General features: G+C 39.2%; 1 protein-coding gene across 1 annotated transcript in view; it reads right to left on the reverse strand.

Moving 5' to 3' along the window:
• Positions 1–4,542: 4,542 nt before the first annotated feature.
• FAM117B (family with sequence similarity 117, member B) overlaps positions 4,543–15,813 on the reverse strand; it is a 139,416-nt gene continuing 128,145 nt past the window's right edge. Inside the window, exon 8 of the mRNA XM_011949923.1 lies at positions 4,543–8,796. Coding sequence (XP_011805313.1) covers positions 8,478–8,796 — 319 coding nt within the window. The 3' untranslated portion in view covers positions 4,543–8,477. The remainder of the gene's footprint in view (positions 8,797–15,813) is intronic.

Here is a 15,813-nt window from a genome sequence, read left to right on the forward strand (position 1 = left end):
AGAGACCACCCTGGTCAACATGGTGAAACCCTGTCTCTATTAAAAATATAAAAATTAGCCAGGCGAGGTGGCAGATGCCTGTAATCCCAGCTACCTGGGAGGCTGAGGCAGGAGAATCGCTTGAACCTGGGAGGCGGAGGTTGCAGTGAGCCGAGATCAGGCCATGCAGTCCAGCCTGGGTTACAGAGTGAGACCCCATCTCAAAAAAAAAGAAAAGAAAATCCTTGTGAGATGAATTCCTTCTGATTTATATCATATAGAAAGGGACTATGTAAGATATAGGAAATAATATAATGTACGTTATTTGTGTAAATACTTTCAGTAACAAAAACTATCAAATCAAAAATCTGAGCCTAGACACAATTAAATATAAGCCATAGTATGTAACCTGACTTACTGAAGGCAGGAATAAAAAGAAGAGAATTAATTCAGTTATTTTTGTGTTCCATAGCATTGGCAGGGCCCTGCATTTCTCTACCTTGAGCAATGAAGCACTCCCAGAATTTTGGAATACAGAAATTAGGAAGGAAAAACGAACTTTTAAAATATGAATTCAGTAGAACTGAAAGTAATGCATTTCATGCAACAGTAAAGTGTTTAAACATGGCAAAGAAAACTATGGGACAAGATGAGAAGAAAAATGGTTGGTCAGGATGGGTCACATCCAGAAGACCAACATAAACTATTTTCCATCTTTTTCTGTACCATTTAAAAGACTACTAAAGAGTTCAAAACAAACTGTCCTTGGCATTTAAAGTCAAGACATGGTTCCTCACTCAGTGGTGTAAATCAACCACTCATTGGCCAAAGAGTAAATACAAAAAGGAGATGAAGTTCTGACTGGTGTCGTGGGTGAGATTTTACAGTGTATGTTTTTACATTTGTAGTGTAGGTTTTAAACTTCCGGTTTTCTTGCTGCCTCAGCATCTCCACAAACAGGCTGTGGGCACCTGGCCCAGTGTGATATGGGTGGCCCCCGCCCCAAGTTTCCCTTGCTGCCTTGCCCATGACCTAGTAACATTTAAACGCACCAGTGAAGTTCTCACTTTTTCTCGAGTGCTTCTCCGTGACCCAAAGGCTCCTGCCCATGTCTTAGGCCTCTCCGCTCCTCACCTGCTTGGCTGAGCCCCCTCCCATGTGACCCCCTCTCAGCATGCAGTGACTGTCTTTCTAGGACCTGTGAGTATATTACAACATTTTTTCTGTGTCTCTCCTGTGATATCTCTTGTGGCTAAACCTCACTGACCATAACCTAAAAAAACATGAAGGAAAAAGTTGTTTCTTTTTTCCCATTTTAAAGTAATATCTTCTAGAAGAAAAACATCAGCCACAGCACTACCATCTAGGAATAACCACTACTAACATATTTTTGGTTATTTTTTTTGTAGTGCCTTCAAGCACACATTTGAATTGTGATCCAGATGATTTTACTGTCCCATCTCTCTTAAATGGGCATACCAAGTCACAGAGATTTAAAAACCAATTACAGGCCGGGCGCGGTGGCTCACGCCTGTAATCCCAGCACTTTGGGAGGCCAAGGCAGGCAGATCACCTGAGGTTGAGAGTTCGAGACCAGCCTGGCCAGCATGGTGCTACCCCATCTCTACTAAAAATACAAAATACAAAAATTAGCCAGGCGTGGTGGCAGGTACCTGTAATCTCAGCTACTGGGGAGGCTGAGGCAGGAGAATTGCTTGAACCCAGGAGGTGGAGCTTGCAGTAAGCTGAGATTGCCTACTGCACTCCAGCCTGGGCAACAGAGTGAAACTCTGTCTCAAAACAAAAAAAAACAAAAACAAAAAAACCCAACTATGTAAGTCTTTCCCTCAAAAAAGCCAGGTGAATTAAAAAATCCACCAGAAATGTGACTGTAACAGTTTTTGCCTCTCTAAAAGATATGCTCCCCAAATTAAAGAGTATTTCTTTTTATTTTTTGCAGCTATAGCAACATTAAAAACCAAAGAGTTTGAGAATGTCTGTCACCAATGTGCTTGATCAGGAGCTGGTAACTAACCAGCTCCTTTCTTTTGGCCCTCTGAACTATGCTGCCAGCAGCTGTAGCAATGAAGAGGATCACAAAGAACAAGGCAGTGTGGCCCAATGTCACATAATCTGCAGTGACTCCAACATCTTTATTTTATCAGTGTCACTGGCGCAAGCAAAATAGCAGTAAGACTTTGTGATTAACTCTGAATTCCAGAGTCAGACTTGGTTCAAAGCCAGTCTCTGAAATTTCCCAGATGTGTGACCATGGAAAAGTTAACCTAATTCCAATTTTGTTATCTGTATGATAGTAAAAATAGCAGTACCTAGCTTCAAAGGGTTATTATAAAGATTAGGGTAAAAGTAATATGTAGTGTCTGATATTTGGTAAGCTATCAATAGGCATTATCAATTTTTATTACAATTTCAGTTTATCTTTGATGATTTTAAACTTTACAAGCTAAAATGAATTTTATGAGAACACTTTCCATGACCAAAAACCACTGGCTCCCCCATGGAATGAATAAACTTACCTGACAAAATATGACGGCAGATAAATGTTCGCTTACAGTTTCATGTCTTCATATTTTCTAAGTGATAGCACTATTGTCAGCATTTCCTTAATCACACAAATAAAACAGGTTCACAAAGGTGACTTCTTGGCCCAAGATCCCATGAACAGTAAGCATCAGAGCCAGAACTAGCACCCAAATTGTGGCCCTAAATCTAGGACTTTCTCTGTTTCTCCTCTCAATTATCCCAACGATCTAAAAAATAGTTACTTAAGATACAGAATTGAGACAAATGGTTATACTCCTGGTTTTTAACTATCACAGCCTCCAAGATAGTCTTCTATAAAACAATGATTCAGCAGGACTAATCCACACTACTGCATAAAATCAAAGTTAGAATATATGGGGATAAATTCTCAGTTTGAGGATGATGCAAAATGATGAAAGAGAATTATTCTGGTTTTTGATTTGTTTTTATAAAACCTAGAAATTTTGGAGCTACGTATGAAAGGGAAGTAGAAACAATGTCTTGAAGACTCCAGTCTCATTTCTGCGTTAAGATACCAGACAAACCTAAAAGCTGTAGATACAGCAATATTCTTCAGATTGTTTTAATACAACCTTCAGTAAGAAATACTTTTTATACGACAAGCAAGGACATATGTATATACCTCTAACAGAAGTTTTACGCGTGAAAAATATTCTCCTTATGTATGAATATACTTATGTTTTCTGTTCTGTTTCATTTTTTTAAAAGTTGGTTGAACCCATTTAGTTCATTTCAAGACCCAAACAGTTGGGAAAACACTGAATCAAAGAGCTACAAAGGCTATTGGCATTATCATACTAAAATATATTTTAAAAGCACACCTAATCTTAGCAAAGGAAAAAAACCAGTATCTGTTACACATTAGCAGGGAAAGTGCTACGAAGAAGAGACTACAAGGACTGCACTTCACATATTTGCTCTCCTCAACCTCTTTAAAGGTGGGGGTGGGGGAACACTGAGAAAGAAAGGGAGAAAACTTTATGTGCCAATTTTAGAATTCTCTTTGCATTTGATACTATGTTAAATTACTGTGTAAATATATTAGCTATCCTCAAACTCTGGTTAACTTTTTTGCTCAGAAATAATATTGCAAAAATTTTAACAGGTAGGTACAATGGCTCACACCTATAATCCCAGCACTTTGGGAGGCAGAGGTGGATCACTTGAGGCCAGGAGTTCGAGACCAGCCTAAGCAATGTGGCAAGACCTTGTCTCTATGAAAAAAAAAATTAAATAATTTTATATAAAAATTAGTCAGGCATGGTGGCACATACCTGTGGTCCCAACCACCTGGGAGGCTGAGGCAGCAGGATCCCTTGAGCCCAGCACTTTGAGAGGCAGAGATGGGAGGATCGCTTGAGGCCAGGAGTTTGAGACCCGCCTGGGCAATGTGGCAAGACCTTGTCTCTACGAAAATAAATAAATAAAATAAATTTATATAAAAATTAGCCAGGCGTGGTGGCAAAATTACTGTGACTTATGTCACTTAAAATGTGTCCCTACTTTCTAAGTTATTACAGTGTAGCCTTCTGACCAGCTCTGTTGTGTGGATACAGACAAAACCCCCAAAACTCAACAACTGTCCCCTAAAACTGAACGACTGTCTTGCATATATAAGACACTGTCACAAAGAAAGAATATGGCTGAATTACCAAGAATTAACAAAACAAAAAAACTCCTCTTTATGTACTTTATAATGAATTTAGGTAACTGCCCCAGCTAAGTTACCTCTAACAAAACTGTGAAGCAGTGAATTCCTCACACATGGGTATCTCTCTGTGCTGCTTAGATGTCAATGTGTGCCTAGCACTTACCCCAAAGAGCAGGTACCTTCAGTTCTAGGGCAAGTGAGGGGTAGCAAGGAACCTGCTGCTGAACACAAACACATTTTTCTATTAGTTTGAGAAAAACAATGTACCACTTAAAAGCTAAATAACCAGTCCAAAAAGAAATGTAATTGAATTTGGACAATATTCATAAAAATTCACAGAAAAAAACTCAAGAAGAACAGACTTTATTTTTAACATAAAAGTTCTATTTTCTTGTGAGGCAGCAACAAGTGTTCAGGTACAGGGACAGCGTAACAATACCGATTACCATTGGAAATGCTGTTTTTTTGAGAGAATTGTTAGAATAACAAAATGTTTTAAATTGTGTTTTAAAAAGAGTTACACAGCTTCCACAGAGACAAAAAATGGACGGTTAAAAAAATTCTATTCTTCAACAAGACTGTATAAACAAAATGCTGTTCAGGGCTGCTCTGCTGATCAATTTGGTCAGAGTAAAACTTAAAGTGCGGAGTTAAGCATTCTTAGCTTTATTTTGCAAATTCAGCACTTCCACTCATCTGGTTTTGAGACATCAAAATTCCAAGCACTAAGGAATTAATCTTAAGTTTACAATAGTAAAGTAAATGCAGTACTGGCAAATTTTCTTTTATTTTCCTTCACAAAAGAAAATCTTTATAACCCAGTCCTAGTCTTGGACATAGTGAAAGCTATAAATTCTGCCTTTTTTTACACTTTCTTTCAGTGAAAGCCAACCACTGAAAGTGGAGAAAAAGGACTTTCATGTTGTGAAATATTCCACAGTTAGCAAGAGCACCTTCTAAAAGACTGATTTGGACTGTGGTCATAAGTATGAAGTATAAGAAATATAAAACAAATTGAATAATCTAGTTGAAAAATAATCTTGACATCCATGCTCACCACCTGTAACCAAAGAGGCAAAACCGGTATTTTTAAAACACAGTTGCTTACAAAAGCCATGACAAGTAATAGACTCAGTCATGATCAGAAACAGTAAATTTATATAATTTTTATCATCACAAAGAAGAAACTGTTTAAAGATTTAAAAAAACCTAAGATTGACAAAGTGAATAACCAAATAGCTCCTTTCTCTGAAAGACACATGCTACCCATTTCTTTTAATGCAATGGAAGTAAGTTTTTATAAAATTAAAAATTTTTAAATTATATTCCCATTGAAGCTATTCTATTTACCTTCTGTACAGTTTTCTACAGAATAACAATAATTATGGAGTGTAATTTTAGAAACCAACACTATGCATTCTATTGAGAGTGTCACATTTCACTGGAAAGCTGAAGACCCATTTAAAAAAAAAAATAACCACCAGGGAACTAAGGGTTAAATAAAACAGCTGAATAAACCTATGGTTAATGTTTTTTCAAGACTGTGATAAAGCTTACATGCTTAAAAATTAGCCCTTTGGCACTGGCAGTTAGAGTTGTTTTGTACCTTGTACCTTTTTTTCAAATCTCAAGCTCTATTTCTCCCAAACCCCAGGGATCTGTCTGGTTGCCATACAATTCATTTACCTGCAAATTCACATTCTCCTTACAACCAAACATTAGACTAGAAGTTCTATTTATAAGACTGTAAATCATTGTGAAACTTGTTCTTCCATTCCAATTTTAAGTTACTTTAGATTAAGGATATATGAAACTCCACAGAAAGATATGAATTAGACAAATATGCACAACAGAGCAAAAGGGAAAACCTCTACAGAGTGGCATTCTAGTTCTAAAATGCCATTGTGACTAGCAAGGATGGAGATGGAAGAGGAACGGAAGTGCAAGGCCAGGAACACAGATTTAACAGAATTCAAGTCATCAAAAAACCAAGGGTTCTTTTTAAATAAATTGTTTTTTACTTCCTCTACCCCCATTCTGATTCAGTTGTACCTTTTCTTCTGAACTTCTGATACAGCAGACACTCAGTGGTGATACAGTCAAGTTATAATGCATAACAAAGAAGGCAAAATATCAAGGCTCTCAGTGACAAAGTGTAGACCCCTAATAACTGAGCTTTTAATGACTGAGAAGCCATAACATACTAGTTCCAAATAAATTAGTTCTGGATTGAGAAGCTACCAAAGTTCATCAATCCTACCATCTAAAACCTGACAGATTTATTCAAATGTTTGAATTTATCTGATTTACCCCAATACATCTCGATTTTAAACTCAACAGGGCTTATTTTAAATTACTTAGATGTTTTAAAGGTACATGAGTATAAGAAGTCCTTTCTGAAGATTTATTGCTACCACTAGGTTTTCCTTGATAGAATATGTCTGGGTAAGCTGACATATTAACCTTCTAAACTGTATCCTTTTTATAAGGATTTAAAAACATTTTTCTGCCTATAATATGTATAGGAACAGTAAATTATTGCATTTTTATAAAGTAGTATATGAAGATATGAAAAGGATGCTTTTATTCAATACTGTTTGCTGAAACTCACTTTTAAAAAGAGCTACTCCTGGCCGGTCATGGTGGCTCACACCTGTAAACCCAGCACTTTGAGACGAGCAGATCACCTTAGGCTGGGAGTTCGAGACCAGCCTGACCAACATGGTGAAACCTCATCTCTACTAAAAATACAAAATTAGCTGGGTGTGGTGGCCCATGCCTGTAATCCCAGCTACTTGGGAGGCTAAGGCAGGAAAATTGCTTGAACCTGGGAGACAGAGATTGCAGTGAGCTGAGATCACGCCATTGTACTCCAGCCTGGGCAACAAGTGAAACTCCATCTCAAAAAAAAAAAAGCTGCTCCTTAATCTCACTACCATATATCCAGAAATCAAATACTGATACCATGTGTTACTGGCAGTGATTTATCTTAGGATGAGTCCAAATCAAAAACTGTATGGAGTTTTCAAAGGCGCTTACCATTCATACTCAAGTTCTTCTTGTCTATTTTCCCCACTATGTGGATTGTTAGGGGGTAAATTAGCAAAATCTGTAGGCAACAAATCTCAGGGCCAACGACCACCAGAAAGAAAATGTCAGTCACAGGATTCTGCGGCTACAGTTCGGATCACTATCCACCGGATTACACTCCTGGCAAACTACTAGCCCGACCAAATCCACAAGACAACAACATCACAAGGGCAAAGGAGGAAATCCATGCACAGCCATTTCAGGATCTCTTTGGGGCTATGATACAGTGATGATTAAAGGTAGAATGACAGCTGTGGTGAAGGAAGGAGAGCGTGTGATATTATATATATACCACAGAAAACCAAAGGGGCTCCTTACTGTTAGCTAGCAATCAACACTGGATAGTTTCCTTTCGGCTCACTGACTTTTAAATCAAGTTCCAATATGGGTGAAAACATTAAAGCACTTGTCTTCGGACTACAATTTTTCTGACCACATGGTGAAATGTGTACAGGAGTAGTGAATAAACAGCAGTTATACAAATATTTCACCCAAAGCACAAACTTTTGACATCAAAAAACATAAATCACATAATGTACGAATATTGCTTTTTATCTCTTTTTATATATACTTGTTCAATGCATTTACCTATCAATCCTTGTTTGGGAGAAGAACACAGTCATGAGATTAAGACTGCTGGGAAAACGTCAACAATCCCTTTGGTCCCAAAGCTGAAAACAGCTGAGAAAAGCACACATCTAGAAAGGGAACAAGAAACAGAGGCCACCAAAGAAACTTTTGAACATCCTGTTTGCTACGTTTCAGAAAATGTAACATTGGTATATTATAAAATAGTCATTTTCATAGAAAAGATGGTTCTTGCAGCATCAGTCACATCTCCCTTGAGGAATCATATTGGCAAGGATCAGGGGTGTGTGTGTGTGTGTGTATGTGTTTTAAAGAAGTCTAATTCTAAAACAAAAACGTGATACTGTCTCTCCAAAGGTAAAGAATGAGACCTTTCTTGTTGCAATCAGTGCTTTGATAAAAAGCAGGCTAAGCACTGAGGGTTGGCGTTCGCAAGTCAGGCAGAGCCATCATGGGGGATCCTTTCTTCCAGAAGCCTCACCGTCACATGTCACTGGAGAGCTGGAGCACATCACAGCCGGCCAGAAGCGCACGATGCCATCAGAGTCCAGTGATCTGAGGAGGTTTCCAATTTCCCAGAACAACAGCCACTTTGCACTGTGACCTATCCTTCAGCTTCCTCAATTGGTTCTGGTGGTGGGAGTAGAGAAGCTGATGGCATGACTGTACTTGTTCCTCGAGAGACTCGGTCTTGCTCTGTGTTTGTAGACAGGGAGGCCACAGCAATAGGCTGCAGCAGAGTGGTTGCCATGCCAGTGGTGACTGTCAGGCTGTGGCCAGAGCCCTTGAGTGTAAGATCTGGGGTGGGAAGGAGTGGCTTGAGGATGCTGACGAGGCAGAAAGCAGATCCACTTTTAGGAATGAAATTCACCTTGTTTTTGTCAGGACAATAAAAGGCTGGGATTTCATGAAGCTGTTTTGGCCTAGACACAGAACAGACAACCCAATGCTTTTAAGTCACAAAACTTTAAAAAAAAAAAAAAAAAAAAGCTTGGAAACAAGCTCTTTTATTTTTAAAAAACAGTTAACTTACAGCACAGAAAAGGAATTTAAAACTCAAGCTCTGTCAAAAGCTTCAAACACCAAGGACCAAAGTGCTATCTGACACAGGATTCAACATACGTATCTTAGAATGCAAGAAGCCCCCATCATCAACGCTGCTTTCAGTTCCCTCGACAGCCCCGTTACCATGCAGGCGGCTCAGCCCCATGAGCACTGCATGTAATGAAGAGCTAAGACAGTCAAGGAAATAACGCATTTCCTACAGCAAAAGAAAATCTAGATGTTTAAAGACATGTATGCCTTTATGTATGGTATATTCCACGGCCATGATTTTTCCCAAGGTCTATAGTATACTGGAAGGAGGAAGCAAGGAAATCAAAGATATACAATGTCCATCTTTTGCTAAGTTCCACCACTGCATGACTAAAACTATGGTAGGCATGGCTTTTCTCTTCAAGTGCTTGTAAAAATCTCTTTGATGGAAACAATTCTTCGAATTAACCATGATAGTTTTCTGAGCAATATAATGTAAATGTTAAATCAAAATAAAAACGCCTTTGCTTTGAAAGTTTTTTATTAAAGCCAAATTCTTCCCTTTTCCTAGGTCCTCCTGAAAACCCAAATTGTTGAAAAAGATATTGGTATTAATGGTATTTCATGAAAATTAAAAGTATAAAAAAACTACATTGTTAAAGTAACACAGAAATGCCAAAAAACTAAGGTGGGAGAACCTAAATAAATCAAGACTTAGGTTGATTCTCATCTCTTCCAATGACATTAAAAATCTAAATCAGCCAGCCGTGTTGGTTCACACCTGTAATTCCACAACTTTGGGAGTCTGAGCAGGGAGGCTTACTTGAACCCAGGAGTTCCAGACCAGCCTGGGCAACATAGTGAGACCTCGTCTTTATAAAAACCTTTAAAAACAGTAGTCTAGTGTGGCGGCATGCACCTGTAGCCCCAGCTACTTGGGAGGCTGAGATGGGAGGAAAGCTTGACCCTGGGAGGTGGAGGTTGTAGTGAGCCATAATTGGGCCACTGTACTCCAGCCTGGGCAGCAGAGCAAGACCCTGTCTCAAAAAAACAAAAACCAAAAAAACAAAAAAAATCTAAAGCAGTTCAATAAAAATGCAAGTGTGCACTAAATTCTAGGATACAAAGTTGGAACAATCCACAAGGAGGAGATGGACTAAATTTATAGTTCTTGTGGAGTAAGGAGTGATGGGGACAGAGCTGTGTTTCAACATAACTAGCTTCCTTTATAATCTTGGGTAGATGATGCATTTAAAACATTATTCAGAGAAGGGATCCACAAGCTTTACCAGACAGACTGCCAAAGTTGTCCACAGCACAGAAGAGGTTAAGACCTCCACAAGAGAATCTAACAGGCATGATAACAAAGGTTTATAAAAAAGTTTAGAAGTAGCACAAGGGGGTGGATAACCTGTGGCCTGTAGGAAGAGGAAAGGTTTGGTAGTAACCCCCTAAGCTGGGTTTTGAAGAATGAGTAAACAGCAGATGGGGAGTGGACACCAAAAAGATGTGTGTTCCAAGTAGACAATGATTAGGTGGGCAGATTTTATTAACAGTGAACACTATGGAGAGCTTTGGCAAACATAACAATTAAGAACAAAGAAAAATACATCATGTAAGTTATGTTCAACTTGGGCACTATTCTTTGCTGAATAGTTGAGTACTTTTAGTGCCACAAGTATATCTGGGTATATTACTGATAAGAACAACACACACCCTTCTATTTTTATTGTCTGAGAGCATCCTTTTCAATACACTGAACTTGAGGAAGTTGAGGTTATGTTTCCATAATGAAATAATGCCTTAAATTTTCCTTTGAAGACAGAATTACCAAAGTTAACTTTCATTCTTGTAAAATGAAAAATTTCTTGTAGAAAATGAAAAGGCAAGTTAATTTTAACACTTCCATCCAAATGAGTCCTAAAAATTTTCATTAACTTATTTATTTGAGGTTATCTTCTTAAAAATGACTTAAGACGGCCAGGCACGGTGGCTCACGCCTGTAATCCCAGCACCTTGGGAGGTCAAGGCAGGAAGATAATGAGGTCAGGAGATCGAGACCATCCTGGCTAACACGGTGAAGCCCCGTCTCTACTAAAAATATAAAAAATTAGCCGGGCGTGGTGGCAGGCACCTGTAGTCCCAGCTACTCAGGAGGCTGAGGCAGAAGAATGGCATGAACCAAGGAGGCAGAGCTTGCAGGGAGCCGAGATCATGCCACTGCACTCCAGCCTGGGCAACAGGGAGAGACTCTGTCTCAAAAAAAAAAAAAAAAAGACTTAAGATTTGTGGCTGCTAATAGGTCTCTGGGATGAAACTTTACATTTCTGAAGTATAAACTTCCTGATTTAGATAAAGTTTTTGATCTGGAATTGTTTTTTTAATGACAGAAATCTAAAACACCATTTAACTTCCTTGCAGATTTCATGAAAACAGACTTACGATATACCTCACACAAAATAATGTAAACAGTAATAATTTGTCTAACTGATCAGATCAAGAAACAGAACATTAACACCAATATAACATAAAGCACCAAAAAAACTCTCCTTGTGCCTTCTTCCTGTCATTACCCCAGTCCACCAAGAAGAATCACTTTCCTAACCTTTGTGGCTTCTAAGAGTGCATTATCCAAGAAAAACATGACCCACCACAGGATATGTGACCTACACATATGCTAGTAGAAGCTGCAAATACTAACGTTACTTCAAAGCATTCTTCAACTTACAACCATACACAGAAAGAAAATAAAATCTCATGCTATTTATAAATTTTTACTTTTCCTTAAGCAGTTATTCCAATAGGCTTGTGTCTCAAAGTAGATATAACTAAAAAATGCCTCCATATTGCAAAGAAGCCATAATGTGTAAGAATCTAAGGACTTCATTGGCTGGGATCAGGAAAGAGTATATTCAACTTCATTAAAAAGGACTAAGTGCAGATGACATGGCTATGGTATGTGCTGTTACCAAAAAGATTATAGAGACAGAAGTACAAAACCTGGTTTTGTCCTTTTTGAGCCCAAATCCAACCACCTATTTTCTTTCAGGTAAACAGATACATTTCTAGAAATCAGAGATCACTCCTTACCCCATGCCGACCCCCCAGTTCAGGTCAGAGTTAGTACTTTAAAGCAAAAGTAAGACTTAGTGAGAAAAGTATTCTTAAAAGAATGGCTAAAGCTAAAATATTATATCGGGACCGGCAATCCACCTTTGCTTTAATGGTAGTGTACACAGTGGTTATTGCTCTAATTTTGACATATCTAGGACAAAAAGAGGCTAATTTTTTAAAAAGACTTTGAGTAACTCCTTTTATTGACAAAAGGTTAAAATTACTTCTTAGATATCCACTCTTAGTTACTACTGCTAATTTGTCTTTGGAACATAATTAAAATATTAATAGTGTATTTGTGTTACACAGTCTTTCTACCAGTAAAATGTATAATAAACATTACATTAAAAAAAAAAAAGAATAGGTTTACCTTCTACTAACAGATCAATGTGCCATAAAACATGTACTATGACTGGGCGCAGTGGCTTATGCCACCAACCCAACAAATATTTAAAGTCATTTCTTAAAAACAATCAAAATGTTTTAGAGTCAATCAACCAAATCTCTACATTTAGCACTTGGGCAAATCCTAAGGGCCAATGAGTAAATCAAAGAGCTCAACTCAGGCCGGACACAGTGGCTCATGCCTATAATCCCAGCACTTTAGGAGGTCAAGGAAGGTGGGTCACTTGAGCCCAAGAGTTCAAGACCAGCCTGGGCACATGCCAAAACCCCATCTCTAGAAAAACTAGCTGGGTGTGGTGGCGGATGCCTGTAGTCTCAGCTAATTGGGAGGCTGAGGTGAGAGGATTGCCTGGGCCCGGGGAGGTCGAGGCTGCAGTGGGCTGTTGACTGCAACACTGCACTCCAGCCTGGGTGACAAAGAACCTGTCTCAGCAGGGTTGGCGGTGGAGCGGGGCAGGCACAACTCCAAAAAAGTACATTTGGGCCAACAGATTTTTACCTAATAGAATAAGCCCATTTCTGCTTTCCAGTTCCAAAATAGTGGTAAAGAAGCACATGGTTCCAGTCCCTGCCACAGACAACCAAAAACAAATATGTATTACTGAGATTATTACCAGCAACATCCAAGAACTCAAATATGAAGAGAGAGTTCCTGGGGCCACAGAGAAGTGAAAAAACTGAGAATCAGATTTCTACATCTGTGACAACCCTACCCTCATTCTGCCCAGCACAATTCATGGTTTCTACACTACAAAAAGTGAGACTGGGGTAGACAACCAGCTTCCCCACAATTCTGGGTTCCCTGACAAGACACTGCCTTCACCCATGGGAAACATGGTAAACACATGAAAGGAAAAATATCCCCGAGGAAAGGCAAAGACAAAGACGGGAGGCAGAAATGCCATCCCCAGCCCTGGAAACTCTGCTGTGGAATTCGGTGAAAGGAGATGCCACATCACAGTGGTTCGGCAGCGCTACACAGGTTCCTTCGGCAGGAACTCCGAGCTAGCTTTCCCACGCTGCTGAGAGCATTGGGACCTCCCCGCTTCAGGAGCAGCAGCCTTTAGGTTGCTTACTAGAGCCATGGTGGACCTGTGTTTAAGGCGCCACCCAGAGCCAAAAAGGAGGCAGCGATCTAGCAGTGAAGAATCTGTAAGCAAATATATCTAATAAAAACCAAAACAAGCCAGACAGAGAAAACTAGAATAAATAATCCTTCAATGCAAAGACATAAACTTAAATCCACAAGAATTAACAGTAAACAGGGAACCATGACCTCCTTAAATGGACAAAGCAAAGAACCAGTGACTGATGCTAATGAGACACCAATATGTGAATTTGCTAACCAATAATTCAAAACAGCAATTTTAAGAAAACTCAGTGATCTCCAAGATAACACAGAAAAACAATTCAGAAATTTATCAAATAAATTTAACAAAGAGATTGAAATAATTTTTAAAAATCAAACAAATCTTAGAACTGAGAAATACATTTGCAGAATTAAAAAATTCATTAGAGGATCTAAACAGATGAATCAAACAGAGGAAAGTATTGGTGAGCTTGAAGACAGGCCATTTGGAAATATACAGTCAGAGGAGAAAAAAGGGAAAAGAATGAAAAGGAACAAAGACCAACTACAAGATACAGAAAATTATCTCAAAAGACCAAATCTAGGAATTACTGTTTTTCAAGAGGGAGTCAAATGATAGCAAAGGGGTAGAAAGCTTATTCTCAGAAGTAATAACAGAAAACTTTCCAAAACCTGAGAAAGATATAAATACCCAGGTACAGGAAGGTCAGGGAACACCAAACAGCTTTGACCCAAAAACAACTACCCCAAGACATAAAATAATCAAACTTTCAAAGTCAAGGACAAAGAGAAGATCCTAAAAGCAGCAAGAGGAAAGAAGCAAATAACATATAAAGGAGCTCCAATTTGTCTGGCAACAGACTTCTCAATGGAAACTATACAGGCCAGAAAGGAGTGGAACATGATTTTCACACTGGTGAAAACAATGACCTAATTTCTTAAGAATACTCATGAAAAAGTATAAGCCAGTATTTTCATACTGGGCAGAAAAATCATCTGAGCTACTTGATAAAGATGCAGAGGTCATGTCCTACGTCCATATTTACCCATACATTAAGTCTGGGGTAGGGTCTTGTAATCTACAGTTTCTACTAACTCCCCAGGTGATTATAATGCAGGGAGTCCATGGAACAAATCTGCTATAAAACTGGCTTAAACTCTCAGCTAGTACCACTTAAAACTTACAGGCTAATATGGTGAAAAAACCTAAAATAAGCAGGTGCTAAAACAAGAGTCTTCAATTACAGTCACAGAAGCAGATAGGAGACTGGTGTTTCCTAGGAGAGAAGTTAAAGGGATTCAAAAACCAATGCTCTTTGTGTGGTTACATTATTCAGAATTCAGGTTAAAGGAAGCACTGACAAGAAAGCACATAAGAGAAACAAAAGAATGCCTTTTTTTTTTTTTTTTTTGAGACAGTCTCCCTCTGTCATCCAGGCTGCAGTGCTATGGCACGATCTTGGCTCAGTGCAATCTCCACCTCCCAGGTTCAAGCAATTCTCCTGCCTCAGCCTCCCGAGTAGCCAGGATTATTACAGGCGTGCGCCACTGCGCCCAGCTAATTTTTGTATTTTTAATAGAGATGGTGTTTCACCATGTTGGCCAGGCTGGTCTCGAACTCCGGACCAGTGATCCACCCACCTTGGTCTCCCAAAGTGCTGGGATTAAGGCGTGAGCCACCACACCCGGCCTAGAATGCCATATTTCAAATCACTCCAAGATGTTCATGATAAAAGACGATGACAAACTGTGTGAACTGCAGAAGGCTGGACAATCTCCATGTTGTATTTCAGGATTCGCAGTAAGAAAAACCCAAAAAGGGTGGCTTTCAGACTTGGCAACCACAGTGAAATTAGACGGCGAGGCCTAAACACTGTCATCGTATCTCCAAATAACATTCTTCAGCTAATTTGCTCAATCTCACACAAACCTCACATCCTTAGTCATCACTTATAAAGCAAGGAGTCACAGGCTGTATACTTTCTGGGCGACTTATGAGTTTAAAATAGGAGTAGCTGACTAGAGTACCAGCCAAAAGAAGTATGTGAATATAGGAGATCACATACCAAGGGCACTAGATACTACTGTTAGTTTAAAATCCTTCTTAGGCCGGGCGCGGTGGCTCATGCCTGTAATCCAAGCACTTTGGGAGGCCAAGGTGGGTGGATCACGAGGTCAGGAGATCGAGACCATCCTGGCTAACACGGTAAAACCCCGTCTCTACTAAAAATGCAAAAAATTAGCCGGGCGTGGTGGCGGGCGCCTGTAGTCCCAGCTACTCGGGAGGCTGAGGCAG

Source organism: Colobus angolensis, unplaced genomic scaffold (genome assembly GCF_000951035.1).
Source record: "Colobus angolensis palliatus isolate OR3802 unplaced genomic scaffold, Cang.pa_1.0 Scaffold30, whole genome shotgun sequence".
Lineage (NCBI taxonomy): Eukaryota > Metazoa > Chordata > Mammalia > Primates > Cercopithecidae > Colobus > Colobus angolensis.